At 37.5% G+C, this 21944-nt stretch overlaps 1 protein-coding gene across 5 annotated transcripts in view; it reads right to left on the bottom strand.

Moving 5' to 3' along the window:
• The window catches only part of GSK3B (glycogen synthase kinase 3 beta), a 233450-nt gene that overhangs the window by 82000 nt on the left and 129506 nt on the right, over positions 1 to 21944 (bottom strand). For all 5 annotated transcript variants that reach the window (XM_021068182.2, XM_021068187.2, XM_021068185.2 and 2 more), the window contains 2 exon segments: positions 4876 to 4986; positions 903 to 1033 (listed from right to left, as the gene is read on the bottom strand). In XM_021068182.2, the coding sequence (XP_020923841.1) occupies positions 903 to 1033; positions 4876 to 4986 (242 nt within the window).

Genomic DNA, 21944 nt, shown 5'->3' with positions numbered 1-21944 from the left:
ACAAAGATGGATAGGATTAAGTCTTATTACAGTATATATTACCAAGGAATGGGTTTATTAAGAAGACAGAAAATACAAAGGAATTTGAAAAAAACAAAGAGGGAAATGAGGCTAAATTATAGGGGTATTGCTGCTACTAGACCTTTTACCTCATCTCTAAATTAATGTTAACTGTAAAGTTAAGATGATACACAGTAATGTATAATAACCAATATTTAAAAAAATAGTTGTTACTGAAAAGGGGTCATATGCATCTAATAAAAATTCAAACAATATGAAAGCACAATCAAGGAACAAATGTTTCAACTACACTACACTCCCAGTTTCCCTTCCTAGAAGCAATCAATGTTTTGAATTTATTATATATCATTCCAGAAATAAACCATGTATGTATCTGTATACACATGGCCACACTGCATGTTTTTAAAGTACAAAAGGGAACATACTATATAGAGTCTTGGCCTTGCTTTCTGAATTTAGTATTTCTTAGAGATCATTCCTTTTCAATTCATAGAAAGCCACTTGTGTGTATTATGTTATATGTATTATATACTACATATATTATGTATCATAATTTATTTGGTCATTTTCCTGATAGACATTTATAAACAATTCTATGATAAAAATCCTAGTGTATATATAGCATTTTGTAAAAATGTGAATATATGCAAGAGAATAATTCCTAGGAGTTAAACTGCTGGATAAAAGACTACACACATTTACAATTCTAACAGAATTTACCAAAACTACCCTCACAAGAAATTACACCAGTTTATATACTCAAATAAGGGTAACAAAATTCTTAGACTGATAATGCAAATGAACATATTTTAAAAGAGTACATAGGGTGGGAGGGTGGGGAAGGAGAGAAGAGAAGGGAGGTGAATTGAGAGCTAGCTTACCTTCCAAAGTCACAGAGTTTTAAGACAGCTGTATCAGGATCCAACAAGAGGTTCTGTGGTTTAATATCCCGATGGCAGATTCCAAAGGAATGGATATAGGCTAAACTTCGGAACAGCTGATACATATACAACTGGAATAAAGAGTAAAAATCAACTGAACGCTTTCTATCCCAAACAATTAATCAGGAACAAAATAACATTTTCAGAAAGAACAAGCAAAATGCTGGGGACTGTTCACTCAATCTTCCTTTAACAATTTTCATGTAATTTCTGTATTAATTATCTAAGTATAGTTTCATTAACCAATACTGTATCTGTACCATTGCTTAATAATTTAAAAAAGGAAATTTTACAATGTGCTTTTATAATTTTTTATTTTACCAACATCCTACCACAAACCTATTTTTTTCTAAACACAGATTAAAAATATCAGAGGATAGTCCAAATCATATGCCTAACAAGTAACAGTTTACTTAGATCAAAATCCAAGTTTTCTGTTTTTTTAAGTTCATCATCCTTTATCAGCCCCAGGGTTACTGATACAGGGGTCTGGGAAACCTCACATGTAAACTGAGAAAATCTATAATCAACGATTTATCAAGGCACCAGGTAATCTATTAATAGCATCAACACTCCTGTTAATATCCTTCAGAAATAAGTAGACTTTAAAATGCCATTTATAAACAGATCCTAGATGACTACTGCCATCAATTTCAAAGAATATTTACTTAGTTTTATTACAAATCAAGATACACTGTGAAACTGGGTCTGCATGGAAGAAAGAAATGACTCTTGACTGGGGAAGAGAGTGTCTTTATGAAGAAAGTAAATACATCTTCAATCTTCTATTTCTTCCAAGGTCAGTGTTCACTTATAAATGATTTTGACTACTCACCTTCTGACTTTACCCCAGTTATATACCAATAAAAGAACTTTTGAAATGATTCAAAACAAAGATACCAGTCTCTTGGTAAAACAACAACAATAAAGACAGTTAAAGGTCAGGTAAAGCATTGACATAAGCTATCATGTACATATGAAGTGGTCTTGATGCCTATAAAAATAAATCTAAGCACCAATTTATAGGAAATACTGAGGACAGAGAAACATGTTAACAACATTATCATAATCCTATCAGCAAAATCCAGACTCAAAATTGTAGGTCAAACAGCCCAGTTTCTCCGTGCCCCCATTCTTGGCTGTACCTGTGGCACATGGAAGTTCCTGGGCTAGGGATCAAACCTGAGCTGCATGTGCACGTTAAGCCACAGCCGTGGCAATGCAGGATCCTTAACCCACTGTGTCAGGTTAGGGATGGAACTGGTAACGCCATAGGGAGAAGCTGGATCATTAACTCACTATAACACAGTGGGAACTCCCAGGCCCAATTTCTTTAACAATAAAGTTGTTAAACATTAGAAACATTAGAGGCACATTAGCCAATTATAACATATGGATCTTACTTGGATCTCAACTCTAATAAAGAAACTTGTAACAATATGTTATCATATTGGGAATATAAATAGTAATTGAATATTTAATGATACTAACGAAATATTATTTGTATAGTTAAGAAAATGGTATTGTAATTATATTTTAAAAAGTCTCTTTTACTTGTTAATTTATTTATTATACACAAACACAGAGAAATACTTGCAGATGAAAATAATAACTATGATTTGTTTAAAAGGAAGTAGAGAGCAGAGGATGGTATAGATGAAACAAGGGTGGCCATGAATTAATAACTGTTGAAGTTGTGTCATGGGCACAACTGGGGGTCACTATTCCATTTTCTCTACTCCTATTTGAACTCTTCATTAACAGAAACAAAAGTTTATGGTGACTAAAGAAAAGATATTTAAATCTATAAAATTTCTGTAGACAGATACACGAAAAAAATTATTTGGCATATTATATGTTATGAAGTGGTGGGAAAATAGGTGTTGCTTAGTTGGGGAACATATAAATCTGCTAAGAGGTAAATAAATTTAGAGGGCAGATTCAGCAGAAGTATTACTATAACCTTCTCTTTTCCAAGTAAATTTCATCAATTCAAAATATATGACTTTTCTAGCTCCTTTAACCACTTTCATAACACTATACATTTTTGTTTTGTACAGTCTGATTTTCTCCCTTTTAGAGAAGGAAAAATTTTTTTATTAGGTTTCATATTATCCTTCAAGCATTTATCATTTATCTGAATTAAAGAGGTGGAATAAAAACTGGTCTAACTGCTGTGCACCTCTTATTAAATGCTCTCATCATTTTTACCAACATGAAGCTAAGGAGAGAATGGATCAGTAACTTGTCCTAAAGCACTTAACTAAGCAGCAAAGTTGGGCCTCAAAACTAGGTCTTCAGGAACTAAATCGAGGGTTTCTTCTGCTTCATAAATGTGCCAGTGCTGTGCACTGCCAATAAAGAAAATCACAAGGTAGATAGAAACCATTACCATTCTAAATTAAGAAGCTCAAAGATTATCCTAGATTTAGGGAGCTCAAAAAGACATACTATTACACTGCTTATCTTAAACAGGACCTGATAATTAAAAAAAAACAATAAAGTACTAAAGTAAATTTATAGTAGAAAAACTATGTCTTTTAGTTCCTGCTTTTATCTACTGAGCCACAACCTCAACCAAGTTTTTTTTTTGTCTTTCGTCTTTTGTCTTTTTGTTGTTGTTGTTGTTGCTATTTCTTGGGCCGCTCCCGCGGCATATGGAGGTTCCCAGGCTAGGGGCTGAATCGGAGCTGTAGCCACCGGCCTACGCCAGAGCCACAGCAACACAGGATCCGAGCCGCGTCTGCAACCTACACCACAGCTCACGGCAACGCCGGATCGTTAACCCACTGAGCAAGGGCAGGGACCGAACCCGCAACCTCATGGTTCCTAGTCGGATTCGTTAACCACTGCGCCACGACGGGAACTCCTCAACCAAGTTTTGATAAGCCCAAATAAAATTACACCATAATTAGATTTTTTAATTCCTAGCACCGAATTCAACAGGACTCCTGGACCCCTTGCCAAAATCTAGCTACCGAAGTCCTGCTTCGGTACCCATTTTACTACTATAAAATTGCAACAATTAAGTAAAGCTTCAATACTCAAAACATTTAGAGTCAATGCCATTTTACTTTCTAGAGTTATTTGTATAAAAGATCAATGCAAGAAATTATACTTTGATACCTGAACTTTAAAACTTAACTCATAGTTTTTACAATGTCATAGTTAAACAAATGACCATGTCTAATATTCTACCACAACTTTAGTCATCATTATGCTGGATAAACTGCTAGTCACTCTGTCATGAGTTCTTTCAAACAAACAAGATAAAGAAATTCCCCTGTGGTATAATGGGTTAAGGATCCAACACTGCTGCAGCTGTGGCACAGGTTGCGACTACAATATGGGTTTGATCCCTGGAACTTCCATATGGTGTGGGTACGATCAAAACAAACAAATAAACAAACAAATGACACTGATATCAGGTACCAAAAATTAAGTACCAAGTTAAAGAGTCTGGGCATATTTAAAATTGTCAAAAGTTAAAACTTCAGCTACAGACACATGATGTATATATATAAATATAAATAGCAATAAAACATTGCAACCATATTTTATAATTTTATATGATATACTTGCTCCTATCTCAGTCTATGGCAGAAAAAGGGTAATAAGAAATTAAATAAAAAGATGCCCTGGCTAATAAAATTAAAGTCAGTAACTACCTGTGAAGAATTTCACTTGTCAGAAAGATAACAGATACCTTTATTACCTGAGTCATGAAAGTTTAAAAGGTGATGGCTTTAAAACTTTCAAACTGTACAAAAATTTAACGAAGTTCTAGCAATACCTATTTTGCAGCTTTTCTCCCTCAGTATGAGATGCAATAATAAGTTAAAACACACCTAGCACTCTCTCTTGCTCATATTAAGTTAGCTTTAAAATGGGAAATGGCTCCATTTTTACCTACCTTGACATAGATCACAGGGAGCGTCTGTTTGGCTCGACTATAGTGTCTGGCAACTCTGTATACTGTTTCCGGAACATAGTCCAGCACCAGATTAAGATAGACCTCATCTTTCTGAAAGAGTTTATTAAAAACATACAAACCAAAAGAACAAGATTAAGAAACAGTCTTTAAATATTCAAATTAGAGTAAATTCTTGAGACATTCACATATTCGGAATTTTAAGTAAAAGATTCATTTACTCAATTTCAATTACACAAAATCAATTCAGAATATAACCATAATAGTAAAAACAAGTCTACCACACTTTTTTTTTTTTAACTAACAATTTCATGGCAAAAACACAGCCATTTCAATACTGTTAAGATTCCTAATCACATTTAAACTACTATTTTATTTTGGTTACATGATTTTAGAGGATACCATCTGTCCACAAAATTTTGTGTTTTCTAATTTGAGAATCATTGCCTTATATCCTACCAGGAAAGATTACATCGTAGTAGAATGAATACTTAACTAGGAGCTAAGAAATATGCATTTCTGGCCCTAACTCTGCTAACTGATACAAGTCACTTTATTTCTCTAGGCTTCTTCAACTGTGACATGAAAAGTTGGACTTCAAAATTTCTCTAACCTCTACAAAAAGATTCTCTGGTTGTCTGATAATCTATAATTAATAGAACAACCACATGTCTTCTACGATTAACTGGGGGAAGAAAAAGAGTATCTTATAAGGCAGCAAGTTACTATACTCACAAGTTTATTGCTGGCCCTATACTTAAACATCCATTCCCAGCAGCATAAAGACACCAATCCAAGATCAGTGGAAAGAAAGAAGGGAATTCCAACTAAATACTAAGTAGATATGAGGAACAGAGTGCTACCTTCACTTTATTCAGGTGAATAATGTCAGATAAGCAAACTGAAGCAGAAAACAAAGTTGAGAATCACTGTTTCAAGTACAGAAGTGGCTACTGGCTACTGAATGGGAAAACCTGCAGGTAAATTTTCACAACCTTCACAGTTTGAAATCATCTTACCTATTAAAATGAAATAAAAAATTTCAATTTTCAGCATTTATTGAGCATTTTCTATGTCAGTAGCCATTGCAGAGGACGTAAAGGTTCAGGTAAAAGAGATGCATCTAAATTGAGTATGGAGGGACATTTAAGGCAGAGAAAAATATATTCAAGATGTGGAGTTGAAGAACACAGTAGAGCTCAGGAAACAGTTTAGTGAGACAACATGCCACTGACCCTTTACCCTTCACTTTTCCTCACTTTTTCATGTTTTCCTCTCTTCCTTCCATATCTAGCTTAAAACTCCATGGTCTATCATTACCCTCACTCTGGAACAAGGGAAGCAGTAAACAGTAGCAAAGGGCTGCTACCTGTATTTATAAAGTTTTATAGGAACACAGATATGCTCATTCACTTAAGTATTGTCCATGGCTGCTTTTGGACTGCAATAGCAGAGCTGAATAGTTTTGACAGAGATCATATAGCCTGCAAACCCCAAAATATTTACTATCTGGCCCTTTATTAAAAAGTTAGTCAAGTCTGCTCTCACATAAACCCTTTTCTTATAACATACTTGTTTCATAAACTATAACCCGGGTTAGAACCACTTTTCTACCCATTCTATGCATGTACCCACAGAACTGAACACGGCTGCAAAGAAACTTAAGATTGGCCTGACTGATCTCACATTAAATTCATCATCAAGAAATTTAATCTGCCCCTATTGCATTAGTCTAGTCCATTCACATTTTCGAGCCACTTAATTTTTTCTCTCCTTGTCTTCAACCTCCAATATCTCTTCTCCCATCCCCAACCTCTGCTGATGACTTTGCTTACACCACTACATGTACCCATTTACCAGCATCCGTCACCATATGCTTTTCTTTCACTACTCTAACTGGAGATAAGGTGACCAGGCTCTTTTCTAAGGTAAACTCTGCTACAGGTAAAGAAACAACAAACTTCTGCTTTTCCTATTCACACTCATTACTTTCATAATTTTTCTTTCTCCATCAATTACTTTTTTTCCTGTGAGAGCATTACAATTAGCACACAAACCTACTGTTATTTCTCCCATCACTAAAATATTTTAACGGCACTTATCATTGCCATCCTATTTTCTAGGCTTCTTCAAAAGAGGTATTTATAATGACTTTCTCCAATAGCTGGCTCTTCGCAATCTCTCTAAAACTGACTCCAACAGAATTTTACCACCACTATCACGTCAGAATTATTCATCAAGATCAATAATCTTGTTGTATCCAATGCAAATTTTCAGGCATCATCTTTCCCCTTCCTAATACTTGACTTAAGACTACCATCTGACATAGCTGATGATGTTTCCTACTTTGAAACACCTGCTTCACTTTTTTTTTTTTTTTTTTTGCCATTTCTTGGGTTGCTTCCACGGCATATGGAGGTTCCCAGGCTAGGGGTTGAATCAGAGCTATAGCCACTGGCCTACGCCAGAGCCACAGCAACTCGGGATCTGAGCTGCGTCTGTAACCTAACCACAGCTCACAGCAACGCCGGATCCTTAACCCACTGAGCAAGGCCAGTGATCGAACCTGCAAGCTCATGGTTTCTAGTCGGATTCGTTAACCACTTAGCCACGAAGGGAAGTCCTTCACTTGGGTTTTAGAACAATACTCTTCTGGTTTTCATCCTGTCTTTAGGATAGCTCTTCTGGCTCTTCATTTCTGGTTCCCTGTATTCTCCTTTATCTCTTAAGGAATAGAGGATCCTAAGGTTCAGTCCTCAGATCTCTGTAAACTCATTCAACCAGTCTAATGGCTCAATACTACTATACACTGATAACCTAAATTCATGTATCTCTTGGACCTCTGCCTTTAAATCCAAGCAAGTATACCCAACTGTATACTTTAAACTGTTCAGGCTAAAATCCTTAACATCATTATTAATTCCCCTCCTCCCTTCTTTCTCTTAAATATATAATACATTCCCCATATCCATATATCAAAAGAATACTAATGGTTCCACCTATAAAATTTATCCAGGATCCAGCCACTTTCTTGACCATCTTCACTGCTACAACCCTAGTCTGATCCACTATCATCTCTCACCTAGATTATTGCACCATCCTCCTAGATAGTCTCCCTGCTTCCACCTTCTAGCCCTTTACAATCTAATATCAACAAAATATAAGGTAGACTGTATCTCTTCCACTCCACTTAATTAAGATTTGTTCTCACAAATTAGTGGTGTACAAGGTCCTACACACACACTTCCTTATTTCTCTGTCCTCTAACTCTACTCCTCTCCCATCTCTAAAGATGAGAGCTTGCTGCTGTTTCTTGATCACATCTGGCAGGCTTTGGCATTCGGGGCCTCTGAACTGATTAGCCCCTCGGTTTGGAATGTCCTCCAATATAAACGCGAGGCTCACTTGCCTCAACTCCTTCAAATCTTTGCTTAAGTGTTACCTCTTAGCGCGGCTTTCCCTAATCTCCCCATTTAAAATTGTAACCTATTCCTCCACTCCATACTCCCATAGGCCTTCCCCATGAAACTTACCACTTTCTAGGCACACAGTTTATTTTTTATCGTCTGCTTTCCCCCACTGGACTAAACTCCATTGAGGGAAAAAGTTTTATTCTTTTCTGTTTTGCAGCAAGTTTGGATTACTTAAATAGTCTTTAAATTTGGACAACTAGGTAGGTAATTAGACAAGGATAGATAAAGAGCAAAAAGGTGCAAGGGGAAAAGGTAGTTGAACTTTTATTGAATGAATCTTAGAATATTTTAAGCAACTACGTTTTATAAGTGGTTGAAAATACAGTTGGTTGGTCAAGTCAAACTCAGACAATAAGAATAAAGTAGAGTTAAGAGAGTTAGGTAATAACTATGAAAACAGTTCTTTATCCTCACTCTCTTACATACACATTCGTTATAGGTGAGTGATTCTAAGTATAAGATCTTTGAAACTTAAAAAGTAGGTAACATCAGGGGACAGCTTAGCAATGACTAGGAAAGAGAACTAAGAGGCATAAAAGAGAAAGGAAAGACTAGCACCAAGAGATCCAAAGCTGAATTTTGGATACTGGTCAGATTCACTTCCACTGAGCCACAACAGGAAATCCCCTCAAAGCTGAATTTTAGTAATGATGAGTTGTGGAGCAGCAAAGTGTTTCAATGATAGGAAGGATGGCACTGAAAAGGTTGTTGGATCTGGTACATCATGGTTCAGTGATGGCGTTAGAGCAGTTTCAGATGATGGTGCCAGTAGCAACCAACCTACAGTGAGTTCATGAGTGAGCAGATGGCAGACAAGGAATAGGAGGCAGTTAACTTAGTTTGTTTTTACAAAATCCCTAGATGGTGAAAGTATGGAGAAAGCTGGGAGCTGGTAACTTGAGGGAAACAAAGCCAATGATAAATTGTTGATGTGCTTTTTGTTTGTATTTTTTAATGGCTAAAAGTCCCAACTTTATTTGAGGCTCACTGGATAAAGATAAAGTTATAAAAAAGGAAAGAAAAGGGGTAACTGATAAAACAAAGTTCTAAAATATCTCAAGGAGAGGAAAACAAGAATACAGAGGAGCGATACCGTGTAGTAATTAAGAGGCAAGGTTAGCAAGAGTCATACAAACTACACAGAAGTGCCAACTCTGCTACATAGGTTATGTGACCATAGTAAGTTAACCTTTCTAAGCCAGTTTCCTGTAAGGGAGTGCTAATGATGATATCTACTTTAAAAGATTGTCGTAAGATTATAAAAAAATAATATATACCAAGCTCTTTAAGTATATTACCTGGCATATAATAAAAACTCAATTTTAACTATTATCATCTTTAAAAAGAAATGACATCACATTTTTTTCCTCTCATACCTCTAAAATAAGTGATTAGGTGTTAGTGATAATTTTAAGTAAAAATGAATGTACAGGCAGTTCCCGTCGTGGCTCATTGGTTAATGAATCCAACCAGGAACCATGAGGTTACAGGTTCGATCCCTGACCTCACTCAGTGGGTTAAGGATCCGGCGTTGCCGTGAACTGTGGTGTAGGTCACAGACGTGGCCTGGATCCTACGTTGCTGTGGCTATGGTATAGGCTGGTGGCTACAGCTCAAATTAGACCCCTAGCCTGGGAACCTCCATATGCCGTGGGTGCGGCTCTAGAAAAGACAAAAAAAAAAGACAAAAAAAAAAAAAATTGAATGTATGTCTGGTGAATGAATGTTTAAATATGTCTAATAACCCTTATTTCTTTTAAAATAAGAGATAAGGTTATGTATAAAAGTGAGTGTAGCAAAATGTAGCAAAAGTATGTTGAAGACTAAAAGGTGAAAATTTCAAAGACCAAAATTTAGACAAAAAATTAATTCCAAGTTAAAGTGAGGGAGGTCTGATAAAAGAGAATAAAACAGAATGCTAAACTGGTGTCAAAGGGATTGCTGTGTAAGTAGAATCCAAGGAATGGTAAGTCTTAAGGTTTTGGAAAGGTCATTAATACAGATGTTCAAATTATTATTTGATTACAAGGTTTCTTGATTTTAATAAATTGTTTGACAAGGTTAATCATAATATATTTATAAGTGACCTGGAGATATGTACGGCAATTTAATTCATTTGCTAAATAATCATACCAAAAGTAAATAAAAAGACCAAAAAATATGAATACAAAGTTCAAGGGCTATTTCTGGTTGTAGGACTACAAACTCTCCTTCCCTTGTTCTAGTCAAATTTTCATAAATGATTTCATTTATTAGAAGGTGCAAAAGCAAATGCCCTCGATGGCTAAACAACAGATGTAAATGTGTGATGCAGTAAAGAGGCAGAAATTGGTAAATCAGTACAAGACTTACCTAAAAGCATTCTAATTTTTTTTTTTAAATTAACAGTGTTCTACCGAAATAAAATGCATGAAGGGATGGGTTTGGCAGTCAGTTTACAATTTTCTGACTTTAACACACCACCTAATATTGACACAAACCTAGAAAAAAATAGCTTAAAAGACCAAATAAGAATTTAAAGGACTAGTTAAGTCTGGAATGCTAAGCCAAACCCACAGTACAAAATTTAACAAATCTTAATTCTTTAAAATCAAAGAATTAATTAATTAATTAATTTTTGTCTTTTGTCTTTTTGTTGTTGTGTTGTTGCTATTTCTTGGGCCGCTCCCGCGGCATATGGAGGTTCCCAGGCTAGGGGTTGAATCGGAGCTGTAGCCACCGGCCTACGCCAGAGCCACAGCAACACGGGATCCGAGCCGTGTCTGCAACCTACACCACACACAGCTCACGGCAACGCTGGATCGTTAACCCACTGAGCAAGGGCAGGGACCGAACCCGCCACCTCATGGTTCCTAGTCAGATTCATTAACCACTGCGCCACGACGGGAACTCCCAAAGAATTAATTTATTATGTAGAATGACAGATAAGACTTGACAGTAATTCATCTGGAAAATAAATGATAGGTATAACTAACCAGAGCTCAAAAGGAATCAATAATGAGACACAGCTAATGAAAAAATTTGATACAGTATTAGGTTACAGTAGCAGTATTGTGTTCAGATCAACAAAGATAATTCCACTCTACTTTGCACAGTTCAGGCTTCATTTGACAAGACAGATACTATCCATTTTTAGGCAGTATATTTGATTCATAATGTTAACAAAGCAGAATACATTAAAGGAAGGTTAATGAAACCATGTCTGCTATAGGTCGAATGTCCTAAATTACTGCACTATGAGAAATACGGAAGCTCAAATTATATTTAGACTAGTATTTTTCAGATTAACATCTTTTTGCTCAAATAATATTTATTCACCTCATTAGTTATCAAAAACTTGCCAATTTTCTGGAGTTCCTGTCATGGTGCAGTGGAAATGAATCTGACTAGGAACCATGAGGTTGTGGGTTCAATCCCTGGCCTTGCTCAGTGGGTTAAGGATCTGGCATTGCCATGAGCTGTGGTGAAGGTTGCAGAGGCGGCTCGGATCTGGTGTGGCTGTGGCTCTAGCGTAGGCCAGCGGCAACAGCTCCGATTAGACCCCTAGACTGGGAACCTCCACATGCCACGGGTGCGCCCTAAAAAGACAAAAAGACAAAAAAATAAAAATTAAAAAATTAAAACTTGCCAATTTTTTTTACTATAGAAGAGGTCTATCCATTTTGTAGGTATAGTGTTAACTGTCTCTGACATTTAAAAGCTGTCATTTCAACTATTCATTTTCTGAGACACTGGAGGTGTCTCATTACACTCAAAGGTACTGTAAACTACCTTTTACTTCATGGCTCTGTGCTTGTATTCAAATTAAATTCACCTTAAAAAAAATCTAATTGGTTCCTAAGACTAATACCCAAAATCACCAATAATACTATCACCAACACTGATTTGAAATAAATGGATTCAACAACATCATATTCTTTAAATTCTCTTGTTAAACCTACAAATGTTCTGCTGTAAACTAAATAGCCTCAGGAATAATCCCTGAGGGGAGAGTGTCCATTCCAAGGAAACATCACAGTAGAGAAAATACTAACATTTTCATGTTCCCAAAGTAGTTTTGTTTGGAGAGTTATGCAAAAGATAATTCATGAGACTGGGGATACTAATATTTCAAGATGAAATAAGGACAGGATTCAGCATTTCTACCACTTGTAATTCTCTGGAAAACTTCAGGTTTGCTGTTTTCTCAATGTAATCTCTCCTTTTTAGAAAGAGTAGCAGTAAGTTTTAAAAAGCCAAGTACAAAACCACAACGTATAAAGAGTATATCATTTAGATAGAGATACTGAAAACAGATTACTAAGAGAAATTGCTAATTTCAGTGAGAAAGTGCTAATTTCAAAGAACAGTTAACCTGGCTTCCAAATTATATGACATACAGTTTGGGGAATATTTCTCTCTATGGTTCCGTTTTCCTAGCTATCATTTTCAACAACCTACTCTCTGTTGATAATCTCCCGCCTCTATGAACTCCATTCTAAACCCATTCACTGAGTTAAAAAATTCAAATGACAAAAGTTTGACCATACCTAACAAAAATTCAGCAAAACCTGAGATAATTCTATCCCTTGGAAAACAGACACTACTTACTATGCTGCTCTTACTCTCAGATAATTTTTCAAGTCAAGAAAACAGAATTGCTTAAAGCTGTAGTTTTTAGGTAGAATCATGCTATCATTCTAAAAATCTGATGGGATGCAAACCAGGATATCAGAGAATTCAATAATAAAGATATTCAACACAAGTATCATGGTAGCCCAGGATTCGCCTCAAAATTGGGTTTGGGGAACCTGCATGAGCAGGAAAACCTTCTAAGCAGATGCCTTTTTTTTGGATGAGTGTGCCAGGCTGGCAAAGATGGGAATAATCCCGACAGTAATGTGGATGCGGATTAAGCAAAAAATATTCTTTTGCTTGAGAGACCTGGGGAGGAAATGAGGAGAGAGAGATGTGTACCTAGCATGATACAATGATTATAGCAAGCTTGATCCTTATCTCACACCTTCAAAGAAAATAAATACCAAAATTATGTAAAGGTAAAACAATTATATAAATGTACCAGAAGAAATTATGTGTTTGAAAATATTGCAAGACAAAACATTTTTAAGTTGTTAAGTAAAATAATGCCAATCTGATCACATAAAAATGTAATAGTTTTATACTACTTATTAAAAAGAATAAACCAAATGAAAATACAACAATTTGGCAAAAAAAACCTATGCTTACACATGACCAAGAGATAATTTGTTTTTGTTTAAAATACAAATAGCTCTCTTAAAGTCAGTAAGAAAAGACTAACATTCTAATAGAAAAGGACATGAAGAGATGGCCATACAAATGGCCAATAAAAATGTAGAAAAATGCTCAATCTCATTTATAATTAAAGAAAAATAGCAATGAGCTACCATTTTTAATGTATCAAATTGGAGAAAAAAATTCAATATGAGAAAACTAAGTATCAGAACTGTGTCACTGTCCAAAATGCACCATTATATACTTCTGGTGAAAGCCCAAACTCTTGCCATCTTTTGGGAAATCAATGGTTCATTCCTCCCAAAGGGAAGATCAACAGACAGCCAACTGGACTCAGTGATATCATTTCTAGGAACTAAGTCTATGAAAACAATTCTAAGTGTGTGCTTGTGTGTATGCGTATGTGCTGCAAAGACTAATGAAAATTTGTAAAAAGAAACTTAAAATAATCTACATGTCAGAAAGTAAAGACATGCTCAAAATCAAAACTAAAGCCCACGTTAATGGAGATGTGTCAAAGGAGCATAGATGCTAACTGCAAAGAGCTCTCAATGACCAAATCAGGAACCATTTGATCAGTAAAATAAAGCAGTAGTAGGTTATGAGCATAAAATAAATAGGCACAAGTCCACACTGATATATGTATAAATAACAGATTAACAAATGGGGGAGAAGAGACAATGAGACAATCTTTCTTTTGGTTTTCTAGGGATGCACCAGTGGCATACCCCCCTCCTAGCGGTCGAATTGGGGGGATGTAGTTGCCGGCCTACACCATGTCACAGCAATGCAGGATCTGAGCTGCCCCTGCTACCTACACCATGGCTCAAGGCAATGCTGGAGCGAGGCCAGGGACTGAACTGGCATCCTCATGGATACTAAGTGGGTTCGTTAACCGCTGAGCCATGACAGGAACTCTGAGACAATCTTTCATACAAAAGAAATACAAATAGTCTACATAGCCATTTTGCCCTTAAGCAGAGTAAGTCCCCTCTTGTTAACTGTGGGCTGTGCATAGTGATTTCCTTCCAAAGGATACAGCATGGAAAATGGGGGGAAATAGTAACTTTACAATGGCGAAAACACAAAGATACTAGGTCTGTCAGGCGATCAAGCTTAATTGCAAATCATGTCGACAACATATACCCTTGATGAGATGTGATGAAGATGGCATTCTGTGGTAACTTACAGCTCTAGTTGATGATGAAATAAACAAGAGACAAATTCCAATAGTGAGGCAGTCTACAAGATATCTATTTAGTACTCCTCAATACTAAAACAAAGAAAGTCTGAGAGGGAGTTCCCATTGTGGCTCAGCAGGTTAAGAACTAACTAGTATCCATGAGGATGCAGGTTCAATCCCTGGCCTCAATCAATAGGCTAAGGACCCAGCACTGCCACAAGCTGCAGTGAAGGTTGCAGATGTGGCTTAGATCCAGTGTTGCTGTGGCTGTGGCATAGGCCAGCAGTGCAATTCCAATTCGATCCCTACCCTGGGAACTTCCATATGCTATATGTGTAGCCCTAAAATACAAACAAACAAAGAGTCTGAGAAATTGCCACAGCTAACAGGAACCTAAAAGACATAAAAATTGGGAGTGAGATCAAGATGGTGGAAGAGAAAGACATAGTTCTCACTTTCTCCCACAAACACATCAAAAAAACCATCTACATGCAGAACAATTCACATAGAGCATCTACTGAACGCTGGCAGATGACCTTAAACCTCCCAAAAGGGCAAGAAACCCTCCACATAACTGGGAAGAACAAAAGGGAAAAAAAAAAAGAACAGAGAGAGAGAGAAGAGGAAAAAAAAAAAAAAAAAGGAGATCATGATGGGACCTGAACTCCTGAGAGGGAGCTGTGAAAGAGTAAAGCAACACCCTGCACCCTGGGAGGCCACCTAACTGATGGGGTAATCAGCTAAGATGGCCAACCTCAAAGCCTCAGAAAAAAAGTGGAGCAGCCAGACTGAGGAGGCCAAGCAGAAAGACAGTCACATAAACCATTAGTACCACCACCCCTGGACAACACAGCCTGAGACACTAGGGTTGGGGCTGGGTCCTGAGACTCAGGCTCCAGAGTCCAGTTTCAGGGAGAGGACTGGGGTTGGTTGTGTGGAGACAGCCTGAAGGGCTAGGGAGTGGTGAGCCACAGCCAAGGGGACTCAGGAGGAGGCCTGGCTCCGCAGGAAAAGCAAGGAGACATTGCTGAGGAAGGCAAGAGAAGGAGGGGCAGGACCACCATAGGAGTATCTTTCTCTAGCATGTGTGGGCTCTCAGGTGGTGGGGCACTTCTTGCATGAACTACAGGGAGGTGGGGGCAAACTGCCATAGCCATCTCAGACTCCAGAAGTAGGCATGGCCCACCACCACTAGGGGTCTGTGAACAGGTACCACCTTTGATGCCAGTCACATCAGTGGTCTGCAGACAGGAGAGCCCTGCAACCAAGCACCACCCATTGTTGTTCTCACTGCCCTGAGAACGCACACTACTGCTACCACTGCCAAACACTCTGGGTGCCACCTACACCTGCCTGAGGGTCACTGCCACTTCCCAGGGCCCTGTAAACAAGAGCAGCCTATGCCTCTCCCCACAGAGCCTCACCACTGTCAATGGCCCAGCAACCAGGCACTGCTACTAGCCCTGTCCTTTGCTTCCATCTCCCTGGAAGTACGTGCAGACCATACACCAGCACACCCCCTTATCAAGGGATAACAGCCTGCACACACTGAGAAAAGAGACAGCAAGCAAACAATCAAATCAAAGCCTCACGCCAAAAAAAAAAAAGAAAGAAAAAAAGTAAGCCCCCAAAAACTACCCGGGGCGCTCTCACATATAAACAGACCTCTCAGAATAGTTGTTTTCTTGAAACTCACAGAATAAGAAAAATATAAGCAAAATGAAGAAGGTCAGGAACCATTCCCATTTAAAAGGACAGGAGGATTCCCCTGAAGGAGCTAACAATGAAATGGACCTCTGCAGTCTATTAAGAGCAGATACGAACAGTAATGCAGATCACTTTAGAAAGGAACTAGAAAATGTAAGGAGGAGCCAAGATAAGTTAGAAAATTCATTTGCAGAGATGCAAGCTGAGTTAAAGGCACTGAAGAGCAGAATGAATAATGCAGAGGAATGAATAAGTGACTTGGAAGGTAAAATACTGGAAATTACCCAATCAGGACAGCAGACAGAAAACCAAATGGAAAAAAAAAAACAAAAAAAAAAAAACATGAAAGCAATATGAGACCTATGGGATAATATAAAGCAGGCCAATCCACACATAATAGGGATTCCAGAAGGAGAAGAAAAGGAAAAGGGGATTGAAAATTTATTTGAAGAAATTATGGCTGAAAACTTTCTAAATTTAAAGGAAACAGATATCAAGATACAAGCAGCACAGAGGGTCCCAAACAAGTTGAACCCAAACAGACCCACACCAAGACATATTATAATAAAAACGGCAAAAGTTAAAGATAAGGAAAGGATTCTAAAGGCAGCGAGAAAAAAAAAAACCAAAGAGTTAATTATGAAGGAACACCCAAAAGGCTATTAGTTGATTTCTCTACAGAAACACTACAGGACAGAAAAGAGTGGCAAGATATATTCAAAGTTCTTTGAAAAGGAAAAAAGTTGCAGCCTAGAATACTCTACCCAGCAAGAATATCATTTAAAATAGGAGAAATAAAGAATTTTTCCAACAAAAACTAAAAGAATACAGCAATACTAAACCCATTCTAAAAGAAATACTGAAACAGCTTCTCTAAATAGGAAAGAAGTAAAAAGACATGGGATGGAGGAAATCACAATTGGAAAGTAATCACTTAAACCAGTATACAGATCTAAAAGGAAAAAATAACTATTTGTAAAAGCGACAATAAACAGGGCACATCAAAGGGATAAACATGAAGATGTTTAAAAAGGACTTCAAAAACATAAAACATGAGCAAGGAAACTAAGTAAATCTACTCTTTTTTTCTAGAATGTGTTTGAGCCTATATAACCATCGGGCTAAAAGCAAGCAGATACAGGAAGGGGTTAACATACTTGAAAAAATAGGGCAACCACAAATCAAAACCAAACAATACATTCACAAAAACCAAAAAGAAGAGGACACAAGTGTAGAATAAAAGAAAATCATCCAAACAAAAAAATCAAGGAACAAAGGAGAAACATAGAATCAACTGGAAAAAAAGGTTTAAAATGGCAATAAATAGGTATTTATCAATAGTTACCCTTAATTTCAATGGACTGAATGCTCCCATCCAAAGACATAGAGTGGCAAAATAGATTAAGAACAAAACCCTACCATATGCTTCGTACAAGAGACTCACCTAAGGGCAAAGGACACATATAAATTGAAAGTGAGAGGATGGAAAAAGAAATTTCTATGTGAATGGAAAAGACAGGAAAGCAGGAGTTGCAATACAGACTTTAAAACAAAGACCACAAAGAAAGGCAATGAGGGGCACTATTTAATAATAAAAGGATCAATTCAAGAAGAGGATACTACTCTTGTCAATATATATGCCCCTAATATAGAAGCAGACAGAGTGTACTGTCTATGCATACAGACACAAAAAGCCAAATTATTATGCTGTTATGTTAGTACATAAAATATGTGCTCATAAATGCACACAGAAAATTTACCTCTATGAAAGGGATATGGGAATTAGGGTAAAGAAAATTCTACTCTTGTCTACCACCCTTTTGGGTTACTTTATTTTTTTTACAGTATTCATGTAATAATATTTTCATTTCACTAAAATAGTAAAATAACATGAAAACAAAGTAATGACTGATATTCAAAAGAAATTCCTAGATTCACATTTTCAAGATGATAGTATCGTACTGCTGTAACACTTATAACTTATGAGGAGATCTTGATAATTCATCTACCTTGAGAGTTTCACATACCTATATATTTGTTCTCTAGGTCACAGTCCAATAAAAACGTCAACATTTCACCAGTATAAGTTCATTCTAGATTATCAACGTACAACTTTAATAGAAATCAACAAAATTTTTTTTTTTTTTTTTGTCTTTTTGCTATTTCTTGGGCCGCTCCCGCGGCATATGGAGGTTCCCAGGCTAGGGGTCGAATCGGAGCTGTAGCCACTGGCCTACACCAGAGCCACAGCAACGTGGGATCTGAGCCGCGTCTGCAACCTACACCACAGCTCACGGCAACGCCGGATCGTTAACCCACTGAGCAAGGGAAGGGACCGAACCTGCAACCTCATGGTTCCTAGTCAGATTCGTTAACCACTGCGCCACCACAGGAACTCCGAAATCAACAAAAATTTTAAAGAAGACAAAACTTGGCTTATTTAGGCAACCTCTTAATTTCAGTGAATAAAATTCCTTGCTATCAGTAATTTTCACACAGTAAGACAGGTGAAAGAGAGAAAAAAAAATCAAGGGGGGTTTATTTTGTAAACTTGGCCATGTATACACTTAACGATAACTTTGTAAAGCATTTCTATCTGTACATCATTTCTATAACTTGGGGTTTCATTTAATTAAAAACAATAACACAACAAAAAAATCCTATTCCTATAAGGAGGCTGACCTTGACCCAAACAATTATGAACCCACTTCTTCTTCCTCAACCTCACTTCACACTACTGTCCCCAAACTTCCATACTTCATACACCAGAAATTTCAAAATTCCTATATGTCCTCTATACAGACTATGCTTTTTTTTTTTAGCTTTTGTCTTTTCTAGGGCCGCACCCATGGCATATGGAGGTTCCCAGGCTAGGGGTCTAATTGGAGCTGTAGCCACTGGCCTACACCAGAGCCACAGCAACACGGGATCCGAGCCGCATCTGTGACCTACACCACAGCTCATGGCAACGCCGGATCCTTAACCCACTGAGCAAGGCCAGGAACCGAACCTGCAACCTCATGGCTCCTAGTTGGATTTGTTAACCACTGAGCCATGACGGGAACTCCCAGACTATGCTGTTTAATCTTCAACAAACCATTCAAACATCCTGTACTTCTACCCTGACACATACCTATTCTGTATTATGTTTCAAGAGAGCTCTCATCTGGCCTTCAAAACCCTGCATAAGCATCGCCTCTCCTATGCAATTCTTTGCTGATCCCTCTGGATAATTTATTACTTTCCTTCATACTATTTCTGTTCATAGTACAAATAATTGTCATTCCATGTGTCATTTTGCAGTATATTTTCCTTCTCATTTAGACAGATCTTATAATTTGTACAGTCTTTGTACCTAAAACAACACATAGTGTCGTTAAATTGAAATAAACTTTACAAATTAGAAGAGAACAGGTGGATGGAAAGAACACAGACTTTATAGCTGAAGGACCTACATTTGAAATTGGTTCCTGTGGTTACTAACTATACAACATTGGGCAAATTCTAATTTAATCACACAAGACTTTGATTTTCCCAATGTAAAGTAGCACAACAGTATTATCTATCTAGTACATTTATGATGGTTAAGTGAGAAAGATGCATTTAAAAAGCACTTTATAAATCATAAAAAATTTTAATTGCATTTCTGTTCATGATTTAAAACATTATGTAATTCTACAGTTAATCAAAAGAATAGCTCCTAAGAATGTGAATCAGATACACCTGTGGCACATGGAAGTTCCTGGGCAAAGGGTCGAATTGGTGCTTCAGCCTATGCCTATGCCACAGCCACGCCAGATCCAAACTGCATCTGTGACCTACACTGTAGCCTGTGGCAATGTCAGATCCTTAACCCACTGAGCAAGGCCAGGACCAGTCCTCACAGACATTATGTTGGGTTCTTAACATGCTGAGCTACAAAGGGAACTCCTATTTGATGTTTTAAAATATTTATTTGGTATATGTTTTATGAAGTATTGGTACAGTGGTAACAATAATTAGTGTTTGCTTAAAACTTTTTAAGCTGATGAGGTAAAAAGATATTTAAGACAATTTGCATATGCTCAATCTAAATTATTTTTTAACCTATCCCTCTACACTACAGTAGAGGCCTATTTTATTCACCATTTCTAACTAGCATAACAATCTCACTAAGCAGTCCACAAAGTGTAGAAAATAATAAGGAACAGCAGAGCAAGAAGGTCAGGTCTTGTCAGCAAAGCAAAATGGTAAAAGGATTAGCAAACAATCGTGTAAAGTATTTGGAAATTGCTCTAAGGGCACACATCAAATAGTAAGAACTACAAGAGTCTACTGCATTTTAGTCAGGACTTGCTCCTTTACCCTGCCATTTATCTTCATGTTTGGAAAGCTCTCTCCCCTCAGCTTCTAATCAGGGGCTATGATTTCACCACAGGAGGAACAAGCTGTGTCCCAAGTTGTAACACACTTTTCCCAGGTGGGCACAGCAAAGAGAACTGTGTCTCCCTTCCCCCACTCAGCTCCCCTTAGCAAGTCAGAGAAGTTCTACTTCAGGTAGAGTATTCTGTAGTCCTCTCAATTTGCTCATAGGGCAGAGCTACTACTCTGGGAAGGCCAAGTTGTGTAGGCCAGGTGCTGCCAAATGCCACTATCCCTCCTCCAGTGCTCTCTCATAAAATAGAGGTGTGGAGTTCACTGTGGCACAGAAGATTAAGGATCTGGTGTTGTCACTGCAGTGGCCAAGGTTGCTGCTGTGACATGGGTTTGATCCCTGGAAGGGAAATTCTACATGACACAGGTGCAGGAAAAAAAAAAAAAAAGTGTAAGTGTTAATCTAGGAAAAGTGAGTCCTCACCCAAGTTGAGGGGCATAACAGGGGTTCTGTCCAGAGGCAAAGGTAGGCTAAATATTCTGCTGAGAGAGACTATTTGCTACACAGTAGGAATTACTCTAGCCTATAGGCATTGCCTAAAAACAGTGGAGATCTTTGTGGAGACCAACTAGGAGGCTGCTAGTTCCATGACACAAACAAGGCAAGGCAAGGCACCAGAAGTTTAATAGAAAGGTGCAAGGAAAGAGGTAGCCAAGAAGAGCTCTACTTGGGATTACAGTCATCGTTGAAGGTCAATAAGGACAGGTGCTAGCTGGGCAGGATGCAGGACCAACCTGAAGCATTCCCAAGTTGCATAAAAATGCATCAACATATAGTAGAAGTATCACTGGTACAAGGGGCTTACAAAAAACCTCTAACAAAAGCCTTGACTAAACAATAAACTACTCTGACGCCTCAGAGCAACTCCTGGGAAGTAAAATCACATTCATTCTGGCAGTCCGGAAGACTTGAAACCCCAAGGCTATACCCTCTTAGGAGCAATCAGAGAGGAAATTCCAAACTACTAGTCCCTGGTTCAACATGTGGCAAATAAATATTAACTCCTAATCTACGACAATAG

Source organism: Sus scrofa, chromosome 13 (genome assembly GCF_054392235.1).
Source record: "Sus scrofa isolate SSC_HxYL_T2T_F1_AM1 chromosome 13, Sscrofa_HxYL_maternal_Yorkshire_Landrace_v2.0, whole genome shotgun sequence".
Lineage (NCBI taxonomy): Eukaryota > Metazoa > Chordata > Mammalia > Artiodactyla > Suidae > Sus > Sus scrofa.
The sequence above is the reverse complement of the archived record's forward strand: the minus strand, read 5'-3'. Positions and strand labels throughout refer to the sequence as shown.